Source organism: Myotis nattereri (genome assembly GCF_964212035.1).
Source record: "Myotis nattereri genome assembly, chromosome: 7".
Classification (NCBI taxonomy): Eukaryota; Metazoa; Chordata; class Mammalia; order Chiroptera; family Vespertilionidae; genus Myotis; species Myotis nattereri.
In genome coordinates this window covers 48,754,101-48,776,307 of record NC_138082.1, presented here as the reverse complement: position 1 = coordinate 48,776,307, position 22,207 = coordinate 48,754,101, and the positions used below count along the sequence as shown (strand labels likewise).

Sequence of the window (22,207 nt, the reverse complement as noted above, 5' to 3'; positions counted from 1 at the left end):
AACTCAAATCAAAAGATCATTTGACCCTTGACTTCTTGCCCAATAGGAGACATTAATAGGTGTTTTAAAAAAGTTTTTTTTGATTATTATTTTCACGTATTAATTTACCTAGGAACTATTAACATAAAGAACTTTGATATGAAATTTATCATAGATGCCAAAGTTGAACTGACCTTTTTACCCAGCTCAGAAAACTCAGCTAAAAACTCTGTTGGCCATGAGCCTTCACAAGATTTTAAAGGAAAGTGTGAAAGAAAGAATACATAAGGAGATACACATAAATGCTTTCCTTTAAAATACCTATCACCTAGCCCTAGCTGGTTTGGCTCTATGGATAAAGTGTCGGCCTGCAGACTGAAGGGTCCCAGGTTCAATTTCAGTCAAGGGCACATGCCCAGGTTGCGGGCTTGAGCCCCCATGTGGGGTGTGCAGGAGGCAACTGATTGATGACTCTCTCTCATCACTGATGTTTCTATCTCTCTACTTTTCCCTCCCTCTCTGAAATCAATACAAATATTTTTTTTAAATAAATAAATAAATAAATAAATAAATAAATAAATAAAATACCTATCTCCTTACACATGCACCACTTGGTAGAAGAATCAGAGCTTCCTTGTGAAATCATGTGTACACTTCACATATAATAGGAAAAAAGCTTAATTTTTCTAATTAAAAAGATATTTATATATTCTTACATTTATGAACTACTATTTGTATATCAATAATATATTAGAAACTGATGCTTTAGCCAGAATTCTAACATTCCACTAAAAACCCAGTTACTCGGATTTAAACAAAATCATCCTATACAGTAGATCCTAGGGTTGCATCGGATATCCGTTCCTACAGCGCAACGTAACGCAATTTTCACCGTAAGTCAGAACCCACCTATGTAAGCACCTACGTCACTCACATGGAGCACATACACAGCAGTAATTAAATAAAACAGTAAAAAAAAAATTTAAAAGAAAGATAACAACTCCTGACCTTTACTTGTGGTAAATAAATAATAAAAAACATAAAGCACATATGTACATACGTTGAAATGATGGAACTTTTTTTTACATGTAAATGGGAGATAGCGACATAACCACAAAACGACATACGTCGAGTCTGTCGTAACCCAAGGACTGTCTGTATAATAAAAGCCCAGCATGTGAACGGCAGAATGACCAGTTGCTATGAAGGTAACACAGAAGGCAACACAGAAGCTGCCCCCTGGTGGTCAGTACACTCCCACAGCGGAGAGCAGCTGCTCAGAGGGTGGGTCCACAGCCTTTGCCTGACCAGGATGAGCGGCGCTCCCACAGCGGGCCAATCCCCACAGGCCACACCCCCAACCAGTGCACAAATCCCATGCACCGGGCCTCTAGTTCATTTTATAATGATCTATGTAAGAGAGTTCATAGGAAGAAATTATTGTGATAGGTGAGTATCTCTGCTTCAAGCTCCCTCTCAATCACATATTTCAGCATTATTGGGGAAGTGATGCTTCTTAGTTAAAACATATCATTTAAAAGGCCCAAGTCATTTCAAGCATTGGTTTTGATTTGAATATTTTTGAAGAAAGTTTTATCATATTACATATTTCTCTAATATGTTATTATAATTAACAATAAAAATATAATGTCATAATTTACCTTAATATAATGTTAAGTCATCTGGATTACTTAGGAACATCATTTTGAATACCCGGCCAGAGGCTGAATTATAAAATCTTCGTAACTAAGAATTTGCTGAGGAATGTGGAGGTATTCACCCTCGCCCTAGGTGGAATCAGGCTGTACGTTTTCTTAGAAGGCAGAGTCTGTCTCTTACAGCCTTTCTGCCTCTGTCGCCTTGTCAGGAGGCCACCTGTCATTTCTTGCTCCCATCCTGTATCTGTTGTTTAGCAGGCTTCTCTGTTTCCATGGAGCTGTCTTTTGATTCTAAAAGTGGCAGAAAGAGCCCTAGTTTCAAAGTGAAGTGGGCCTGCCACAACCCAGCAATATGGCCCTGGATAAACCACTCATCACTTTAGGAATTTGCTTCCTTCTCTACACAGAACCAGCCTGCATGATCTTTAAGTCCAACCTTAAGACTTTATGAAGAATCTTGCTAAGGACTGAAAAAACCTAACATCTAAGCGTATTAAAACTCTGTCCAAAAAAAGAACAGAGAAACCCTCATAAAAGGACCCAGAGGTCCCCATACTTTGGAGCACAGAATTTATAGCCTTGTATTTTTGTTGTCATGGACTTTTGGGTCTTACTTCTGAGTTCTTTGTTATGTTTCCAACAAGTGACATTCCTTATTGGCTAAATCACATCCAGATAAATGGGACAGAAGGACATAAAGGAGTTTTTAAAAAAGAAAATTAAATGACTCTTAAATGTACGTCCTTCAAATAAAATATGAGAACGCAAAAAGAAATTTTCAAAAAGCATAGAATACATTATACCTTTATGAAAACTTTGCTTCTAAATGCATTTCCATGTGATATATCAACAAAATGACACTGCATACTAAAAAGTGATTTACCTATAACTACATCATGACCATCAACCAAGCCAGCAGAGAAGAGCTCCTGAGAAACGCCATCTGCTGTATCTGTCCAAATAGGAAATGAATATGTATTAGTAACAAAAAAAAATCAGCAATCCAGTACAATGTAAAATATATTTTTTTAATTTACAAAAATTACTCACATGTGTTTTAATTCAACAATTCAGATTCTATCAGGAGGAAAAAAAATCCCTGCCATGTACTTGCATCATGTTATTTATTCAACAGAAGTTACACAAAATTATTGTTTCATTTCTCTTGCCCTTTGGCTACTGTCTTAATTAATCCTCAAGTGCACCTCTAAATTAATCCTGAAATGCACCTCTAGATTTTCTCTCATAGCTGGTCCCTATGGCACTGCTTTTCCTTCTTCCCGAGGTCAGTTCCAGCCAGCATCAATCCTTTTCTATTATTAGTAGCTATTCAGTCAGAATTTATGGCAAAGGCTGAAAAGGTAGCATTTGATACAACCTTATATTTGGTACAAACATCCTATGAGTTTGTTGGACTATAAGATGAGCTATTTAAGAAACTCCTTTAACATGACACTGATCACTTGATAGCAACAGATTCATTTTTTTAGAAAATGTGGTTGAATAAAAGAATATATTTCTCAGTGATAAGTGTCAGGAGTTTGCAGTCTTATAAAGATGAGACTGAACATGCTATAGCAAGTAGATATGGCTGAAATTACTTAATTGAAAGGCTATGAATGAACATGATAAAAGTGAGAAGTCTGCTTGAAGACCTTGTAAAGAGAAACTAAATTTGCAATGTGCTTAAAAGAACCATTATGAACCCCGATGTTTTTATATGGGAGATGATGTGATCCCCATGGCCTTCTTATATTCTCACAAACTCCAGGAACTGTGTAGGTGGATAAAAAGAAACCAGCTCAGTAGCGGTAGCAACGCAGATGGACTTTTGACTTTTAATGTCTTCTAAAGTCAGGGAAAATGTGCAAGCACAGCTGCTGAATCAAGCAAACATCTAAACTGAACTGCAGTTTGCTATGACGCAGGCTGCCTTCAACACAGACAGCGTTTCCTTGTAAATCTGTTTTAGATATTGCAATTGTGTGAATGGGTATGTATGCATGCCCATGCAATCAAGTAATTTGAGGCTCAATGATCTTTCAAATTCTTGGGCTTTAAAGGGCTCAGCCTGCTGTCTGACACAGTAATTAACTCAAAAAATAAAACTGTGCTGATGATGGAACAGCAAAAGTCATCAAAACACATCTTACACTGGTGCACTCTTTCTCCTTTCATGCATCACCTAAATTCCCAAATGTTAATAAAAATTTGGGAGCCAATGTACATTCTATGTACTTCCAAGGAATTGTGGTATTCTATCATTTCACTCATCCTATTTCATGATGAATGAAATAAAATGGAAATAAAAAATAAATACATAGAAATCTTACTAAACTATAAAGTTCCATATAAGGTGGGCTTATCTTGGACCTTGTCCGTACTGCTGGAAAATACCTTATACAATTCTTTTAGGAATAAAATGATCCCCTTCCATGAAACCTTGGGCAGAGCAGCTAACGAAAGGTTCTACTCTGAAGGTGACCTGGCTTTATGAAGCCGGCTAGAACAGTCAGCCTCACCATCTCCAGCTTCCTGGATGCGCCCGGAAACTTCAGGAAAAGAAGCCTAATGAATTAAAGGGCTTACTAGGGCACACAGCAGGCATTCATTATATTTCTTAGAGGCCCGATACGTGAAATTCATGCAAGAGTAGGCCTTCGCAGCGCCGGCTGCCTCAGCCCTCCCAGCCCCGGCTTAGTCTGGAAGGTCGTCTGGATGGTTGTTCCACACTGTTCGGCAGTTTGGTTGATTTGCATATTATGCTTTTATTTTTATAGATTGACTAATCATCTGCTAAGGCATCTGAATGTGTTACCATCATCTCTAAAGTATAAGGTATGTTGCCATCATCTCTAAAGTATAAGATGTGTTACCACCATCTCTAAAATAAAAATTTGCACTTGAGTAAGGAGCTATAATCACAGAATGCAGTTAAAAATGGGAACAGTCGAAGTCACATTGAGGGCTAGCACTTAACAGAACCTGAGCAAATGGCATTCACAAGTAGTTAAAGTGTACAGCATCGTCTACTAGTTTCAGGACTCCTGGGTCCCAAACGAGTCATATTAAAATAGCTAGCAGATCGTGCTGGCTGGCCAAAAATGGACATGTTCCGTGTTTGTGTGTGTGCCATTAAGCAGTTATTTTGTATGCACATAAGTAATATATCAGTAATAGTTAGAACAGAAACAGGAAGGTAAATGGTAATTTATGTTTCTTTAAGCTGCTTAACATTCCTGATGTGTAAACAAGTTAACTAATCATGTGTGCTCTGGTTTCCAGAGCACAGGGCCGCATAACGAATACAAAGGGCTTACCCTCAAAGGAGGACAGAGAATATGGATACGTTCGTGTTATATATTCTAGCCACAGGTACACATCTGTGTGTGTATACAGCCCAGACATGGCACACCTGTCGTGTGCACGCACAGAGGTAGTGCAGACAACGTCTGAAACGCAGGCAGCATCAGCAATCAGAGGTACAGCGATACATCCACGGTGTTTCCGTTACTAACAGGCCTGTGCTCACTGCCCAGGGAAGGTCAGTCATCATCTAGAAGCCAACGCTATGGTTTCTGTCTGGGCAGCAGAAGCCAAGACTCTTGACCTAACTATGACAAACGAGGCTGCCAACGCCAGCACACAAAGCCAGGGAGTGCTCATAGGGCTGTCTCATCCGCAGACATCCTCCACTCAGAAATTCACTTCTTTGTTAGCTCTTTCAATTAAAATTGATTTTTATGGCCATCTTCGATTTAAAACAATCAGTTGGAAAGAACAAACCTTAAAATAAGAATCTGTTCTTTTACCTACTGTATTTGAAACACTGATTATGAAATTACCAGATTTTATCAATGCATTGACTGGTCAATATTTTTATATTATAACAATTTTTTTTTTTTTATAATAGAAACCAGCACCATACAATTTCACAGACTGAGTCTTAAATTGTCAAAGATATATGTTCCCGGAGAGATCAATGAGCAAATTCATTAGGGCCTTAGTTACATTAGTTTGTAAAAGGTTCTTCAAACGTTATTTTAATTCAAATATGAAGGGAATCATTAGATCTCTGTGCTTACATGAACCAGAGATCAGAGGCAGTGAGTCCAGACCGTGTGTGGCACAGGAAGATATTTTGTTTGCTGGCAGTGTTTTTAAACTCTGAACTTAAATGTTATTATATTTTCAGCTTTTAAAGTATGCATACATTTTTGGGAACACATTGTATATAAGCTAATAATACTATTTTTATCCTGTGTATAAGATCTCCATGTAAACTGTGATTGATTAATAAATAAAGTGTATTTGGTAAAATTTTGCAAACCTAGAAGTACAAGACTTTTTAATTTTTTGTGAGCTTACCAATTATGCTGCAGCAAACAGAGGCCACAGACACTCCCCAACACAGGCTTTGTGTGGTCGGGACTGAGTAGAGAGGCCGAGCATGGGATCACTGTTTGCTGCTCAACCCTCATCAGAACTGCTATGTGATCCTCAATGCTCTCATAACAATATTCTTTAGACCCTGCATCAGCATGCCACTACTTCATTCCATGACTGAGCTAATATGCTTAATTTACACACACACACACACACACACACACACGTAGCACATGTCACTGGAATTCATGGAGTCAATAGTGGTTCAGCAAATAGTAGTGTGGTGATTATAGTGGGAAGGGGTGGGTAGAGAAGGGGGTCCTAATGTATGGTGGTAGGCAAATGGTGCAATATGCAGATCACATAACATAGAAACCAACAACTGAAACTTACTGGTATATATTCATGTGGACCAATGTCATCCCAATTAATTTAATAAATATTAAAAAATAGTGGTCCCATTTGGAGTCCCTAAAATTATCATAAGTCTTTCCTTCCCTCCCTCCCTCCCTCATTCATTCCTTCCTTTGTTTTTAGAGAAAGCATTTTTGAATAGCAAATTATAAACATGTGCTTGTAATTAATTTTTGAAACGTTCTTTGTAGCAATAAGATAATAATTTCAATTAAAACTCACCTCTTCCTGGAGTAAACTCAAATCGTATATCATTAAGTTCCTTTCTGGAATTTCTGAAATAAATAACATATAGCACATTAAAATCTAATGAGTACAGTTTAATCAAAGTAAATGTATTACAATTTTTACAAGATGCTACTAACATGTAGATAGCGTTTTACAGTCTCAGGTTACCTCTAAATACTTCCTTAACTGAAAGTGATAGTTATGTCAATAATAAAGGAAGATATTTGTTTAATTGGTTGAATTTACCTTATAGAAACCCATTCATATCACAAAATTCCAAAAATAAAACATTCATTTAATAAATCTACACTAAATTAGTAACCTTAGATATAATTTCATAATAGAAAATTTCAGAAGCTTTTAGTTTAGAATGATATTCAATACATTTTTCATATTTTTCTGAGAAAATAGTATTGTATCAACTTTCTAAAAAGTGAAACAAACAGACAAGATAGGTGTGGCACTGAAGTTCATGACAGCACTATACATAAATCATACAACAAAATGCCCAGAGTAAGGTACATATTTAGTGGTTATATTTTTTTAATCTAAACAGAGGGGACCTGAATGTTGTGAAATTACCCACTGAATATATAAAACGCTATTTAAGGAAATATAAAATACATAAACTATAACATATACACACAGGGTGGGATAAAAGTAGGTTTACAGTTGTGAGTTCATGAAACACAGAGTTTATTCTTTTATTATTATTTATTAACTAGAGGCCCAGTGCATGGAATTCATGCACAGGAGGGGGGGGGGTTCCCTCAGCCCAGCCTGCACTCTCTCCAATCCGGGACCCCTCGGGGGATGTCCGACTGCCGGTTTAGGCACAATCCCTTTCACAATCCTGGACTGCTGGTTCCTAATCGCTCACCTGCCTGCCTGCCTGGTTACCCCCAACTGTCCCCCCTGCTGGCCTGGTCGCCCCTCATGGCCCCTCCGCTGGCCTGGTCACCCCATGCAGCCTGCTGTTCAGTCGTTTGGTTGTCCCTCACTAACTCCCCTGCTGGCCTGGTCGTCGGCAGCCATCTTTATGAGGGTGTGACAGTCAATTTGCATATCACCTCTTTATTATAGAGGATTACTGTATTATTTTCTAAATAAACAACTTTAAAGCTACTTTTTCCCCACCCTATATATATACTCAATCAAAAAATTAAGTGACACTGGGGAAATATGAAACAAGTAAATAAATGAGTTTTCCATTTATATTAATTTCAAATAATGATAAGCCGCAGTGAGCAATAAATTAGAATGGTTTTAAAATTTCCTAAGACTGTTATGACTAACTCAACAGATGCTAAATTAAATAAAAACACCTTAAAAAACTGCAGTACAAAATATGAAATAGTAATGTTTGTAAGTACTCAACTACTTGCTCAGCCATCAAGAGTGTAAAACAGAGACAGAAATAGCTTGATTACTAAACATCCCTAAACACTGACCTTCCCGTACCCTGAATGTGATCAAATCCTATTTAGCACTCCAGCTGTGGTCCCCTAAAACTCTGGTAACTATCCCCTGGTTTCTATGTACAGTGCTCAAATCATGATGACACCAGCCATCTCTGGCTGTTTTGGTCCTTATCCTGATCTTGGTTCTTTATGTCCTACTGCATCCCACTGAACTAAATGCAAGGAGGCCCAGAAAGACAGCAAAGGCCTCCTTGGTCCAGTACGGACTGAGAGAAAGCCCTTCTCCCAATGCCTAGAGAAGCTGGCCCCTGTCTAACACCTTTCCACAATCAGAGAAGTAAAGAGTCAAAAAAGCCAAGGGATGCCCAAGCGCAGGCCACAGACAAGAGCATTGAACAACTTTGCATCTCCTCTCAGGCGTCCCCAATTTTAACTTTATTGCTACTCCACTCAGAGATAGAATGGGACTAGGGGACACCAGAAATTCCTACAGCTGTGCTTCTTTTTGTTGTTGTTAATCCTCACCCGAGGATATGTTTATTATTAGTTTTTAGACAGAATGGAAGGAAGGGAGGGAGGGAAGACAGAGAGAGAGAGGGAGGAGAGAGAGAGAGAGAGAGAGAGAGAGAGAGAGAGAGATGAAAGAGACCCATCGATGGTTGCCTCCTGCAGGCACCTGGACTGGGGCCAGGAATTGAACCTGCAACCCAGGTACATGTCCTTGACCAGGAACAGAACCCGCAACCTTTCAGTGCATGACATTTTAACCACTGAACAGCACCGGCAGGGCCAGCTGGGCTTCCTTTAGGACCACCTGAGAAACTGAACACTGTGAAAATTTTGAACTCTCTAAAAGAATAGACACATGACAGACACAGGAAATTGCAGACTACTGTAGATGGCCCAGAGATCATGTGGTACCCTGGGATAAGCAGCCCCACCCTGGAGTGGCATGTGCCATGAGCATCAGTGTGGGCAGTGGGAAGGCCGCTTACATGTTGGATTGTTTACACAGCCTGGGTTTTCTTAATAAACTACTGAAGCCACCACACATTTACATAGTGCTTCCACATACATCAGCAGGTCTCATACTTTATAGTCTTAAAAGCCCTTTCTATTTTTAAAATGTATTAAAGACCCCTAATGAGCTCTTGTTTGTGTTGATTATATATATCAAGATCTAGTGTACTGGAAATTGAAACTGATAAAATTTAAAATATGTATTACTTTATTTGAAAATGACATTAACTCATCACATGTTAATGTAAAACGTTTTTATGAAAATTGCTTTCCAAAAGAAAAACAAATCAGTGAAAAGAGTGCATTGTTTTCTATTTTGTAAACCTCTGTAACGTCTGGCTTAAGACAGCCGGCTCTTATATTTGCCATATCATGTAGCCAGCCGCTGAGAAATTTCACTGTACAAGTGAGAAAGAATCAGAGTGACAAGAGCGGATAATTTCTTAATATTATCATAAAAATAGTTTTAACCTCAGGGGCTCCCTGAAAGGATCTCAAGGACCCTTAGTGGAGTCCTGTGAACCCACTTTTAGAAACAACTGATCAAATCTCATTAATCAAATCTCACTTTATCCAACAATCAACCTTTGAGGTACACCAATCAGATATTACTTGTTTTCCAGGTTTTAGGTATGTTCAAGGCGTTTCCAAGTATACAAATTTAATGAGTGGCAGGGTGAGGACCAAGAATTCTATATTGAAAATACCTTGTACATATAGAATTGCTCAATTCCTTTTGCTTTTGAGAAAAAAAAAATATCCCCCAAGACTTTACGTTACCATAAAAAGATCAGCAACCATTCATTTATCTAATAACCTTGGTTTTGTGTGCTGAATATCAGCAAAGGTTGAATTAGAACTAAAACTACCCAAGAAAAAAGGGTCACAGGAAAGCAAGTGTTTAGAGTGATTTCCTACTGAACTGACAGAAGAATAAAAAGATGAAAAGGAATTTGGTTTGATGCTAATTTATGTCACTGTTCCTTTCTTCTCTGTCCTTTGATCAGTCTTATCCAAATTATTTTGTTCAGAAGAAAACATTACTTTTGGCCATAAGAAGGCATGTGTAAGAACTGTACTTAGAATACCCTGATTCTTTCAATGTTAATACCACAAAAGTAGTATCTAACACCCACAATCTCTTACCTACATCTTCTCTAGCTCAAGGTACAGAGGTTGCCTAGTCAAGTCATTCTTTTATAACTCTGAACCTAAAATACCCACCTCTGAAAAGATCACAGTGATTGATTGTGAGTAGTCGACCTGCCCCATCAGGATGAAATATAGTTGGAAAAATGCCTAATTGCATCTAACTACTGAAGGTCATCCTTTTATGAAGAATTAATCTTTTCAGACTCATACTTAACACCTTTAATTGAAAGTACTTTTGCTTTAATTGATATGGCACAGAGTACCCTTGATTTCAGAGAAGCTGAAAATAGGTATGATGATTTAAGGCCAGAAACTAAGTCTGTGTAATTATATAGAGGAAACAAAAACTTGAGAGTAACAGCTTTAAGACCCAGGCCACTTTTGATAACTTTTATTAAAAACCCTTTCAATCTTAATTTAAAAAAAAAGAAAGAAAAATCCCCAAACTCCTAAATTTGGTTAAGGCTCAACCCCATTTCTCATTGTATGTATATACAGCATCACAAATGCAAATACCTACAGGGCTCAGGCAAGAAAAAATGTTTAAATGGGCGCTTACAATTACATGGTTTAAAAAAACAAAAGGAACAGTAGAATACTGTGTACAACTAGCCCTCCAACTCCTGTCACTCAACTATCTGGTTGCCCTCACAGAGGAGATCAACGCTTCACGCAAAGTCTGAACAGACACCAGAAAACTCTACATACCCAAAAGGAATGCATCATTTTTCCTTTCAAATTAACTTCTCTCTCTGCTCCTGTGGCAGTAAATAGTGGTAACATCCATCTAGCATGACCTATGGTTATACCCCCTTAAGACTTCTCAAATCATCTATTTCTCTGAAACTCACTACTGACCAAGGACTGGTCACTATTATCTGCCAAAGAGAGAATAAGTGACTTAGTGAACAGAGGATATTTTATCCACAATCACAGCCCCACCCATGCACACACAGAGAAGTTAGAAATGTATAGCAAAAGGAAAAGGGACCTATTGAGGGACACGTTATTCAGGGTAATCTGTTTTCTTTATTTTTATTTTTTTGTTGTTAATCTTCACCCAAGGATATTTTTTCCATTGATTTTTAGAAGGAAGGGGGGGGGGGGGTAGAGAAAAACATGGATGTGAGAGACACATCGATTTGTTGCCTCCTACATGTACTCTGACCAGGGTCAGGGATCAAACCTGCAACCCAGGTGCATGCCCTTGACCGGGAATGGGACCTGCCACTCCTCAGTGAGCCCTACCTTCCAGAGCATCAGGGTAATCTTTGACAGAAGAATGTGTTGTAGCCCAGGAAGAAAACTGTTGGACTTAAGTAAGATATGAAAAACGATACCAGCAGAATGAGCTGAAGTTATGCCTATCACATAAGTCCAGAAACAGAAGAATCAGAAACAGAAAAAAGCAGATCCCATGGCCAGGCCGGTGGTTGCTATGACACAGTCTCTATGCTCCCCTCTGGGCTTTCCTAGAGCCCGAATCTTGAAGTCAGGTAACCAGGCTGCCTTAAAACTGGAGACTCTCACCTGGAGACCAGTTGGCTGGGCTCAGCCGCAATTCAGCCATTCACCCCTAATCTTCGCTGTCCTCTGCAATGCTTCCCTCATGAGTAAGATAAGCTGTGTGAACACTGTGCGGATCCCTTCGCACTGCTGTGTGGCATGACGGTGCCTTATATTTTGAGGCACACAGAAGTAGGGGGGAAGTCCTGGCTCTAGTCCTTAAAGAGTTTACCATCTATCCAGAGAATGACAGCAGACATAGGTAAAACTACCAGGAAAACCTCAAGTTAAATAAGTTCTTAAAATAGTAGTCAAGAAGGAAATACCAGACTAATTCAGACAAAGGGGCATTTCCTCTCTCACTTCATTCACCCTTAACATTCCTGTCAAGTCAATCTCCTTGGAGGTCGTAAAGGTCCAATCACAGAATCATAAAATTTCACACCTGGAAGGGGCCCTAGAAGTCACCTAAGCCATTTGCCTCATTCTGCAGGGGAAAAACTGAAGCCAGAGAGATTAATCGGCCTGCTCAGGATTACACAGCCGGTCAATTCAGGCCCCACTTCATAAAAACCTATTGATCACCTACCAGGCGTCAGGCCTATCCCAGGAGCCATTAATGGCAGAAATGCCACCCAAACGTGGGATGAAGATTTCTGGATGACTGCTTTCTATTCCCCATTGGTGGTTCCCAAAGTGCAGGCAGAAAGAATTCCCCCCGACCCCAATGACACCCCCTGCCCCTAGTTGAGAACTACATGCAGTGAGAGATGTCACAGAGGAGAGTTTTCACCTATAACTGAGGTGGTGGCAGAAACAGCGGTTGAGAGCCACTGCTGCGCCCACCGGCGCCATGCTCCAAAGCCCTGTCTGAAATGGAAGCTCCCCTAGACATATGTATATATCTCCACACACCATGAGCCATATGCCCCAAGAGCGTATGAACACTGAACCATATACCTACCCCCCACCCCCAATCCTTGGCCTTGCATTTCACTTGCCTCAAAAGAGCCCTTGGGACCAGGGAGCCTCTTAAAAAGTGAAAGTGGCAATTCCTTTCAGCCTTGTATTTCCAGACGCCCAGAAATATGTCTATGACCTAGGAATTAACAGTTGGTAGCATCCAGAATTCTCATCTATAATGAGCCATGCAGCATCACACAGTCATATAGATCAGGAAGTCCTCCTCCTGTGTCCTTTAAGAACAGGAAAAAAAAAAAGGGCGGGGGGGGATAACATACATATGTACATGTGTGCACCCACATGCAATGTTTTCTTCAAATAAGGTATTTTGACATATCTTAAGGAATCTGATCTTCCACACTGGTTGGTTGTCTGCAGGTTTTTCTACAGCTAAAACCTCAGGCTAAGGACCTGATGCATCCCACTGGCTATGGGCAGCCAGAGGGACCCTTTTAGATTGGTAACCTGCAGGGAGCAGGCTGGCTGCATCTGATTCACACAGCTGACGCTTAAATGAGAGGTGCGCGGGCAGAGCCCTGCATAGAGAAATTGACACTCTGCAAAATGTTGTGTCACCAATGAACAAATCACATGCAAAAATATTATCGTAAATAACTGCCTTTACTGTCTACAAAGAATACTTTCCATCTGGAAATAATCCAAACTAAGTTAAGAAATTTTTTACTTTAACAGAAACCTCTTGTAAATCCCCATGCCTGGGCATGGCTGTTTCCTCGCCCTCTCTCTACCCCCTCTCCAGCCTAAACAAACAAATTTCTTTTTTTCTCACCAGTACATACTTTGGAAAATCATGAAAAACATTTCAGACTACAGGAAAGTGGAAAGAGTAATAAAACAAATACACATGACCTATCATCCAGAACTTTTAAAATGGCAACATTTCGTCATATTTACTTCAGAGCTTAGTACATAAAATTTTAATACTGTTTTACCTACACAATATAAAATTGAATGTGCTGCATCCCAGCTGTGGTCATTCATGAGTGAACAGATTACTGGGTACGGGCTCTGCTTCCTGTCAAAATTACAGAACTCTATTTTCATCGGCAGCAGCCCTTTTCAGATTTAGAATGTCCTGTGAATATATTTATTGAACTGATTTTTTAGCTGGAGGGTGAAAGGGAAATGGAGCAGCCACATAAAAACTATAATCATATGTACAGCTGGTAGGAGCAGAAACATTACACCTAGTCAGAGTTCTCATCTTTTAGCAGAGGAAAACTGTTAAGTGCACTTATTTGTTAGGGGTTTTGTGTATGTCTCTGGATGGAAACCCACTGACATAAATATAGAAGCAGCCTTCATTAGCATCATTTGTACTTGAAAGTTTGGAGCGTGTTAGGGCTTACTGCAGAAAACCCAGACTTGTTAATGTTTCCATGATGGATACCTCTCCTCAACGCACCAGGCTCCCATGTCAACATGTCAAGTCCATTATACTAAAAATGTAAAGGCAGCTCTGACCCATGGATTCCATAAGTATCCGCTTGGGCTCTAGACATCATGTCATGGCAGGTATATTTATTTATTTATTTATTTGTTTGTTTGTTTTTAATCCTCACCTAAGGATATTTTTTCCATTGCTTCTCAGAGAGAGTGGAAGAAGGGAGAGAAAGAGAGACAGAAATATTGATGTGAAAGAGACACATCAATTGGTCACACGCCCCAACCAGGACCAGGGATACAGCCTGCAACCCAGGCATGTTCCCTTGAGTGGGAATCAAACCTGTGACACTTCAGTCCCTGGGTTGATGCTCTAACTACTGACCTAATTGGCTAGAGCCTGGCAGATATATTTATACAGATCAATACAGTATACGGAGAGGTGTTTGGTCCAGAATGAGTAAATTTTCAAGGTAATGGAAGTTGGCTTCTCTAAGGTACAAATCGTTACAAACTCAAATTATTATGGGCAATTATCCCTTCTTTGACAACAGTTTATTTGGTTTAATTCTTGCAAAAAGGATGGTAAGTAGTTTCAAAATTAAACCAAATATACAATTGAGCATTTGATTGTTAAAAACAGCAGAAAGGTGAAAGAGACACTATACATACTGGATACGGCATTATGCCCACGGAGCACTGCATGCAGCTTTGCTCACAGCTCAGGAAAAAAGTGGGGAGGGATATTGCATGACACAGTCCTTACTCTATCAAAAAAGAAAACATGTGAGACAAAGTTTTCCCCTTAGCATTAATACCAAGGAGAAACTTTTTATGGAAGCCACTTTATAAGAGACACTGAGTAATGTCTTCAACTATGTGTTGTAAAAAACAAACTTTTCTTTCATATAAATGCCTTCAACTAGGTGGCACAAAAGATGGGAATGTTTTCTCCCATGTGCTGAAGGCACAATATTAAATCTTACCTGAGTAATGGCATTTCTGCTGAGAGTGGAAATAATATAGCTGAGGTACATTGTTTCCTGGTGATTTGCCTCAATAAGGGAAGCTCCAAGAACCTGAAGAAATGAATGGCCTATATAGACTGCTTCCTGATGCCCCAAAAGTATCTTTGTCAAGTTCTGCAACGGGCAATTCTATGACTGCACACTGACAAGTATTCGAAGGCGCCTGACAAGTCTGTGTATTGATTAAACAGATCTTTCACCTTCGCTAAAACATGCACAAGAAGCAGGGGTCACATTCTTCTGTGAACATGTAGGAGGGTGACTTACCTCCTCCCCTAGAGGGATGGCTAACTGCTAAGGGAGGTGGGCTGCAGGGTATCTGAACTTCAAAAGCAAGCTCTATGTCTGGTCAAGAACTTGCATGCATGCTCAGCTGAACACCAAACGTGGTTGCTTCGGAACAGAGAAAGGGTAACATTTTGCTTAAAAGTTTTAAAGAATGTGTGCTACTAATCAAGAGGGTTAAAACCATAAAAGAGCCCTGACCAGTTTGGCTCAATGGCTAGAGGGATGGCCTGTGGACTAAAGAGTCCGAGGTTCGATTCCGGTCAAGGGCATGTACCTTGGTTACGGGCACATCCCCAGTAGGGGGTGTGCAGGAGGCAGCTGACCCATGTTTCTCTCTCATGGATGTTTCTAACTCTCTATCCCTTTCCCTTCCTCTCTGTAAAAAATCAATAAAATATATTTTTTTAAAAAACCATAAAAGAACATTAGGATAAGCTGCACTACGATGAAGTAAACAGACAACTATAAAATTCTTTAAACTTAAGCCAGGTGATCACAAAAGTAGCTGAAACCATGCTCTATTTTAACTTTCTTTTTCTTTTAATTTTCCTACTAATTTATATGTTTCTAACTCTCTATCCCTTTCCCTTCCTCTCTGTAAAAAATCAATAAAATATATATTTTTTAAAAAACCATAAAAGAACATTAGGATAAGCTGCACTACTATGAAGTAAACAGACAACTATAAAATTCTTTAAACTTAAGCCAGGTGATCACAAAAGTAGCTGAAACCATGCTCTATTTTAACTTTCTTTTTCTTTTAATTTTCCTACTAATTTATATGTATAGTCATATCCAGGGAAGGCTATATTAAACATCAGCATATTTCAAGGGAAACTGATAAGTTTCAACTAGGTTTAAAATACCCACCCAACAAAAGAGGAAAGTATGAAGGACAAATGAATAATCAGTGTCCTCTAGGTTAGAAATGTAAGCAGAATCCACCGGGCTTTCCCACAGGCAGTGTCTTAAGACAATGAAATTAGTGATAGATGAGAATGAGCAAGTGTTTTCCCTCCGGATCCATTACACAGAAATGGCCTATAAGTAAGTGTGTGTCCAGTCTAGTGTGGATGACCCTTTGACAAAGACATCACCAAACCTCACGCTGGATTTCCCTGAAATTACTTCAGCAAAATAATCTTTTTACTTGGCATCTGACAGGTTGGTGATGGGCATCAGGAGGGAATAATGTCTGTTAGAGCACATCAGCCACACTTGTCAGGAGGCTCGATTAGGGCAGGACTTTCATTCTGAATAATGTAAAAAAATAAAAATAAAAAAATAAATCTAACACTTTCTCAAGGCAAACAAACAAAAACAAACAATAACAAAACCCCATCCACTCGCTTCAGGTTGTGTGCTTCTCTGACAGTGACAGACACCGACTCCAGGGCTGAAGAAGTGCGAGGAGCAGGCGGGGACCCGACAGCAGAGTGTGGGAAGCTTCCTTCGGGTTAACAGACCCCAGAAAGGCCAGGGGGTGGGAAGGAGTCCGCTATTTGCATGACGTGATTTAAAGTGAAGGTTAATATCTGAAGTGTCTCCAGGTATTTCGACATTTTCTTTTTAGATCTGAAGATTGCCCCAGGGAGAGAAGGGAAACAGGAGCTTGGGCTCATCTGCTCCTCAGGGATGCCCCTTCAAAGGCCCCACTGCTGCTCTCGACACACAGCTCTTCTCACTACTGCTGGTGGCCCTTCAGCCGCAACCACCGTGCGATGCCGTCTTCCTCTCATCTGGTCCTGGCCAATGTTTAAAAGTCGGCGTTTATACCTTTAGTTAACATTAAATTCTTGGTCTTTGGAGCACTAATCTATGGCACTCATTATTACAATGTTTCAGGGGGAAAAAAACACTATTCCCCCCCTTCAATAGTCCCAGATAAAGTAAATAAAATGGCATTGGTCACCTGGCACAGAAGTCAACCCATCCTAACTGGAAAATGCCAAGTACCCGTAAGTGGTCAAAACAGGAAAGACCCCCGGCTTAATCCTGAAGCTAACTTTGCAACGGTGCAGCTCCACTCCGCCGTGAATGGCACAGCTGAGGACAGACCCAAAAGAGACTCATGTAATATGACCTCATTCTAGTGCTCAAAACAATTGTTTGCCTGTGTTCAAATATGTGCTGTTGTCAAATAATGAAATTGATATTCATGTGAGAGTCATAGAATCCATATTTTATAGCCTCACATTTTGATGATTTTTAAAAATATATTTTTATTGAGTTCAGAGAGGAAGGGTGAGAGAGAGAGAGAGAGAGAGAGAGAGAGAGAGAGAGAGAGAGAAACATCAGTGATGAGAGAGAATCATCAATAGGCTGCCTTGCACTGAGGATCAAACCCGCAATCCAGGCACCTGCCCTGACCGGCATCGAACCCTGACCTCCTGGGTCATAGGTCGACGCTCAACCACTGAGCCATGCTGGCTGGGTAAAAACATGCTTTTTTATTAGATCCACTCAGCCTGTCATAGCTTGGTTTCTGAAGACAACATTCTTGAATTTAAATGCCAACTGTAACATTGACTTGTAACATTAACTGGCTATGAGACCCTCTGGCAATTCACTTAACTTTCCAAGTCTTAGTAACTGTATCTGTAACATAAGGCAGTGACAGCAACTACTTCATATGTAGCTAAAAGGATTAGGTGTGAGAAGGCAAGGAGAGTGAAAGAAATACAGCAAGCACTCAGTCAGTACTGGTTAAATAGTAACAACCCTAAGAATAAATATAATCTTCAGCCATTGAGTTCTCCATGTCCAATATTGGGCCCTGCCCTGAGATCCATTCTTTCTCATCTTTTCACCTCACCTGAGCAGGAAGGTAGGTGTCCGGACCTCCACTGAATCCTACAGTAGCTTCTCACCATAAACACCAACATCTATAGCAAGACTTCAAAGGGTACAGGTCTCTATATCCCCCTAAGAATCCCAAATAATAAAAGGGTAATGCAAATTGACCCTAATGGCAGAACGACTGCTGGACCAGTCACTATGAGGCATACTGACCACCTCTTGGTCCCTTCCCCTGGCTGGCACGCTCCGATCACCTGATGGCCACCCGTGGTGGGGGCGGGGCCGGCGATCTGGCAGGAACAGCCAACCTCGCAGTCCCTTCCCCTGGCTGTCAGGCACCAATCACCTGATGGCAAACTGGGAACTGGGGGTGGGTGGTGGCAGGGGGCAGAGCCGGCTGCAGGCAGCTGGGGAAGATGGCCCTGATCGCGGGCCAGGCCTAGGGACTGTACCCACACATGAATTTCATGCACTGGGCCTCTAGAGCTTGAATAAATGTGGCCTGGTCATTTGGAATTGGAGAATGGCACTTTCCAGCTGAAGGTTGAAAAAAACAGAGCCAGATAACTAGGGCTGCTCTGGAATCCTTGGTAGTCCTCAGAGGGTGCAGTAGACACCAGATGACCAGAGAATTCTCCTGGTAATGAGAATGAATTATTCTCTACTTTGTTTGGTCAAATCAAAGATCACAGTATATGAGGAGGTAGAGAAGTATAGCAGTTAAGATGGAAATATGCCTAAAGTATGCAAACCTTCTGCCAGATGAGGAGAATTCCTTAAGAAAAGGGACACAAGGAAAGCATCCATTTGCCGAGTATTTCTGGCAACTCTCTTCCTTTGCACCAGAAGGCAGCGCAGGGCACATGCCAGTCATACTATATGCTCTCCACCATCCAGGGCCTCTTTGGACTCGGGCAGGCCTGAAGGAACAGAGCCCCAAGCTCAGAGTGCTTTTTAATTGTGGCTCCCATCATCACTGCTATTAGGGCCCTGTCACTCAGAAATGCTCTCGGCTGTCAGTGACGGCATGGAGTGCTGTGAAGATAACATTTCCATGTTTTGTATTCTGAACATTAAAAACCAGTTTGGCTCACCAAATGAGCAGCGGGTGTCACGCTAATTATGTAACTTTTCAGAACACTAATAGGATCTCCCACTGGGCCAAGTGGGAGGGAAAAAAGCATGGCACTCATTTTTAGCTGTGCCTTAGCATACTGACCTCCTTCAGCCTGTTGATGGGGCCATTAATAAAACATTTTAAAAGGACCTGAAAAAGCTTTCTGTGACCTAGAGCCTGGATCTGGCTGCCAAACAGCTGTGTGCCTGAAAGACTTGGAAGAGGTAACCTAGCTGGCTGCTGATGATCCAAGCCTGTTCTGGGAGCCTCCTACATCCAGAATGCTGTTCACACTTTTGATTCGTTACAGACGAAAAAAGATTTCCACTCTTGAGGAGTTTTCAAAGCCAGAAATAAGGATGCCTCTGATGATGCCCTTGTTTTACTCGGGACACGTCAGGATGTGATTTAATTTCACTTCCATACCTGATGTGGGATCACCAACATGCTTTCTGACAAGCTCCTTTCAATCTATCCTATATAATAAAGAGCTAATATTCTAACTAGACCAAATACCAGAACGACTGTCCGGATGACCTTCCAGAAAAAGCCAGGGCAACGAGGGCCAAGGCAGCTGGGGCTGCGAGGGCTGAGCCCCTTGCACAGATTTCATGCACCGGGCCTCTAGTCTACACTAATAAAAGGGAAACATGCAAATTGGTGTCACTCCGCTACCCTTCCCATTGGCTAATCAGGGCAATATGCAAATTAACTGCCAGCCAAGATGGCGGCCAGCAGCCAGGCAGCTTGAAGCGAACATGAAGCTTGCTTACTTCAGTGACGGAGGAAGCCAACGTTCCCCGCCTGCCGCTGCCGGCCTCTGAGCTTGCAGATTGAAACATTGTTACAAATATAGAAGCTAAACAAAACCCCAGAAACCTGCTTTCGGCCAGCCGGGATCTCAGAGCTGGAGTTGAAACAGTGTTTCGATTATAGAACCCAAACAAACCAGATACCTGCTTTCAGCAGCGGAGGCGTAAGAGCTGGAGCCAAGCCTCAGAGCTAAAGCTGGCCCAGAATAAAAAAAGAAAAAGAAAAAAAGGAGCGGTTGGGAGCTTCAGTCACCCGCCAGCCTGAAAACAACCCTCAGCCCCTCACCCAGACTGGCCAGGCACCCCAGTGGGGACCACCACCCTGATCCAGGACACCCTACAGGGCAAACCAGCCGGCCCCCACCCGTGCACCAGGCCTCTATCCTATATAGTAAAAGGGTAATATGCCTCCCAGCACCGGGATCAGCGGAGCCACGAGGCCTTCCTGCACTGGGATCAGCGTGACAGGGGGCAGTGCCCAAACCCCCTGATCGCTCTGCGGCTCTGTGTGTGACAGGGGGCGGGGCCACAACCTCCCTATCCGCCCTGCTCTGTTCATGACAGGGGAAGGCACCCCAACCCCCTGATCAACCCTGCTCTGTGCCTGAGAGGGGGGAGCTCCCCAATCCCTTGATCACCCTGTGGCTCTGTGTGACAGGGTGTGGCGCCCCAACCCCCTGATCGGCCCTGCTCTGTGTGTGACAGGGTGCGGCGCCCCAATCCCCCTCCCCCCAGGCCCTGCTCTGTGTGTGACGGGGTAGAGCCATAACCTCCCCATTGGCCCTGCCCTGAGTGTGACAGTGGCGGCGCCCCAACCCCCTGATCAGCCCTGCTCTGTGGGTGATAGAGGGCGGTGCCCCAACCACCCCCCAAGGGCCCTGCTCTGTGAGTGATGGGGGGCGGTGCCCCAACTCACCTATCGGCCCTACTCTGTGAGTGACAGGGGGGAGCTTCTCAACCCCCTGATGGGCCCTGCTCTGTGTGTGACAGGGGGGAGCTCCCCAACCCCCTGATCGACCCTGCTCTGTGTGTGACAGGGTATGGAGCCCCAACCCCCTGATGGGCCCTGCTCTGTGAGTGACAGGGGGCAGCGCCCCAACCCCCTGATTGGCCCTGCTCTGTGGGTGACAGGGGGTGGCGCCGCAACCTCCCCATCCACCCTGCCTTGAGTGTGACGGGGGCAGTGCCCTAACCCCCCAATCAGCCCTACCCTGAGCGTGACTGAGGGTGGCACCGCAACCTCCCGATCCACCCTGTTCTGTGCATGACAGGGGGCGGTGCCCCAACTCCCCAATCAGCCCTGCTCTGAGCCTGACCAGGGGCTGCACCTAGGGATTGCGCCTGCCCTCTGACACCCGGGAGCAGGCCTAAGCCAGTAGGTCGTTATCTCCTGAGGCGTCCCAGACTGTGAGAGGGCACAGGCCTGGCTGAGGGACCTCCCATCCCCACCGAGTGCACAAATTTTTGTGCACCGGGCCTCTGGTATATATATAAAAACCTAAGATACCGAAGGACTGGTTGACCAGTTGCTATGATGCGCAGTGACCACCAGGGGGCAGACACTCAATGCAGGAGCTGCCCACTAGTGGTCAGTATGCTCCAATAGCCAACCTCCCGCAGCTGGACAATCTCCTGGATGCACCCCCCCATCCCATCAGCCCTGATCGCTGGCCAAGTCAAGGGACCCCACCTGTGCATGAATTCGTGCAGTAGGCCTCTAGTTTTGGAATAATAATTTAAAACAAAAATATTACCATTCTTACAATTCTAAATTATCTTAATGGGTGGTTCTTAAAAGAAAATCAGAGAAGAGTTTGACCTTTTACTTTGCCTTTCCTTTCTTCTGACAAAAATAACATAAATAGAAATATGCATCAAATATAATTCTTTAAACTTCAAAGAAAATACATCATATGCCATTTAGTTGAGTAAATGTGATCAAATCTGGGAACTAAAGGAGAAGTTACTGATGGTGAGTTAAAAATGAGGTAAGCAGAGCAACTCATTCAGTTTAGCTACGCAGGGGACACGC

At 42.1% G+C, this 22,207-nt stretch overlaps 1 protein-coding gene across 1 annotated transcript in view; it reads right to left on the bottom strand.

Annotated features, from left to right (window-relative positions):
- Positions 1-22,207, bottom strand: part of STK39 (serine/threonine kinase 39) — a gene marked incomplete at its 5' end in the record, with an annotated part of 266,483 nt that overhangs the window by 52,410 nt on the left and 191,866 nt on the right. The window contains 2 exons of the mRNA XM_081096279.1: positions 2,521-2,589; positions 6,660-6,712. Of these exons, the coding sequence (XP_080952405.1) occupies positions 2,521-2,589; positions 6,660-6,712 (122 nt within the window). The remainder of the gene's footprint in view (positions 1-2,520; positions 2,590-6,659; positions 6,713-22,207) is intronic.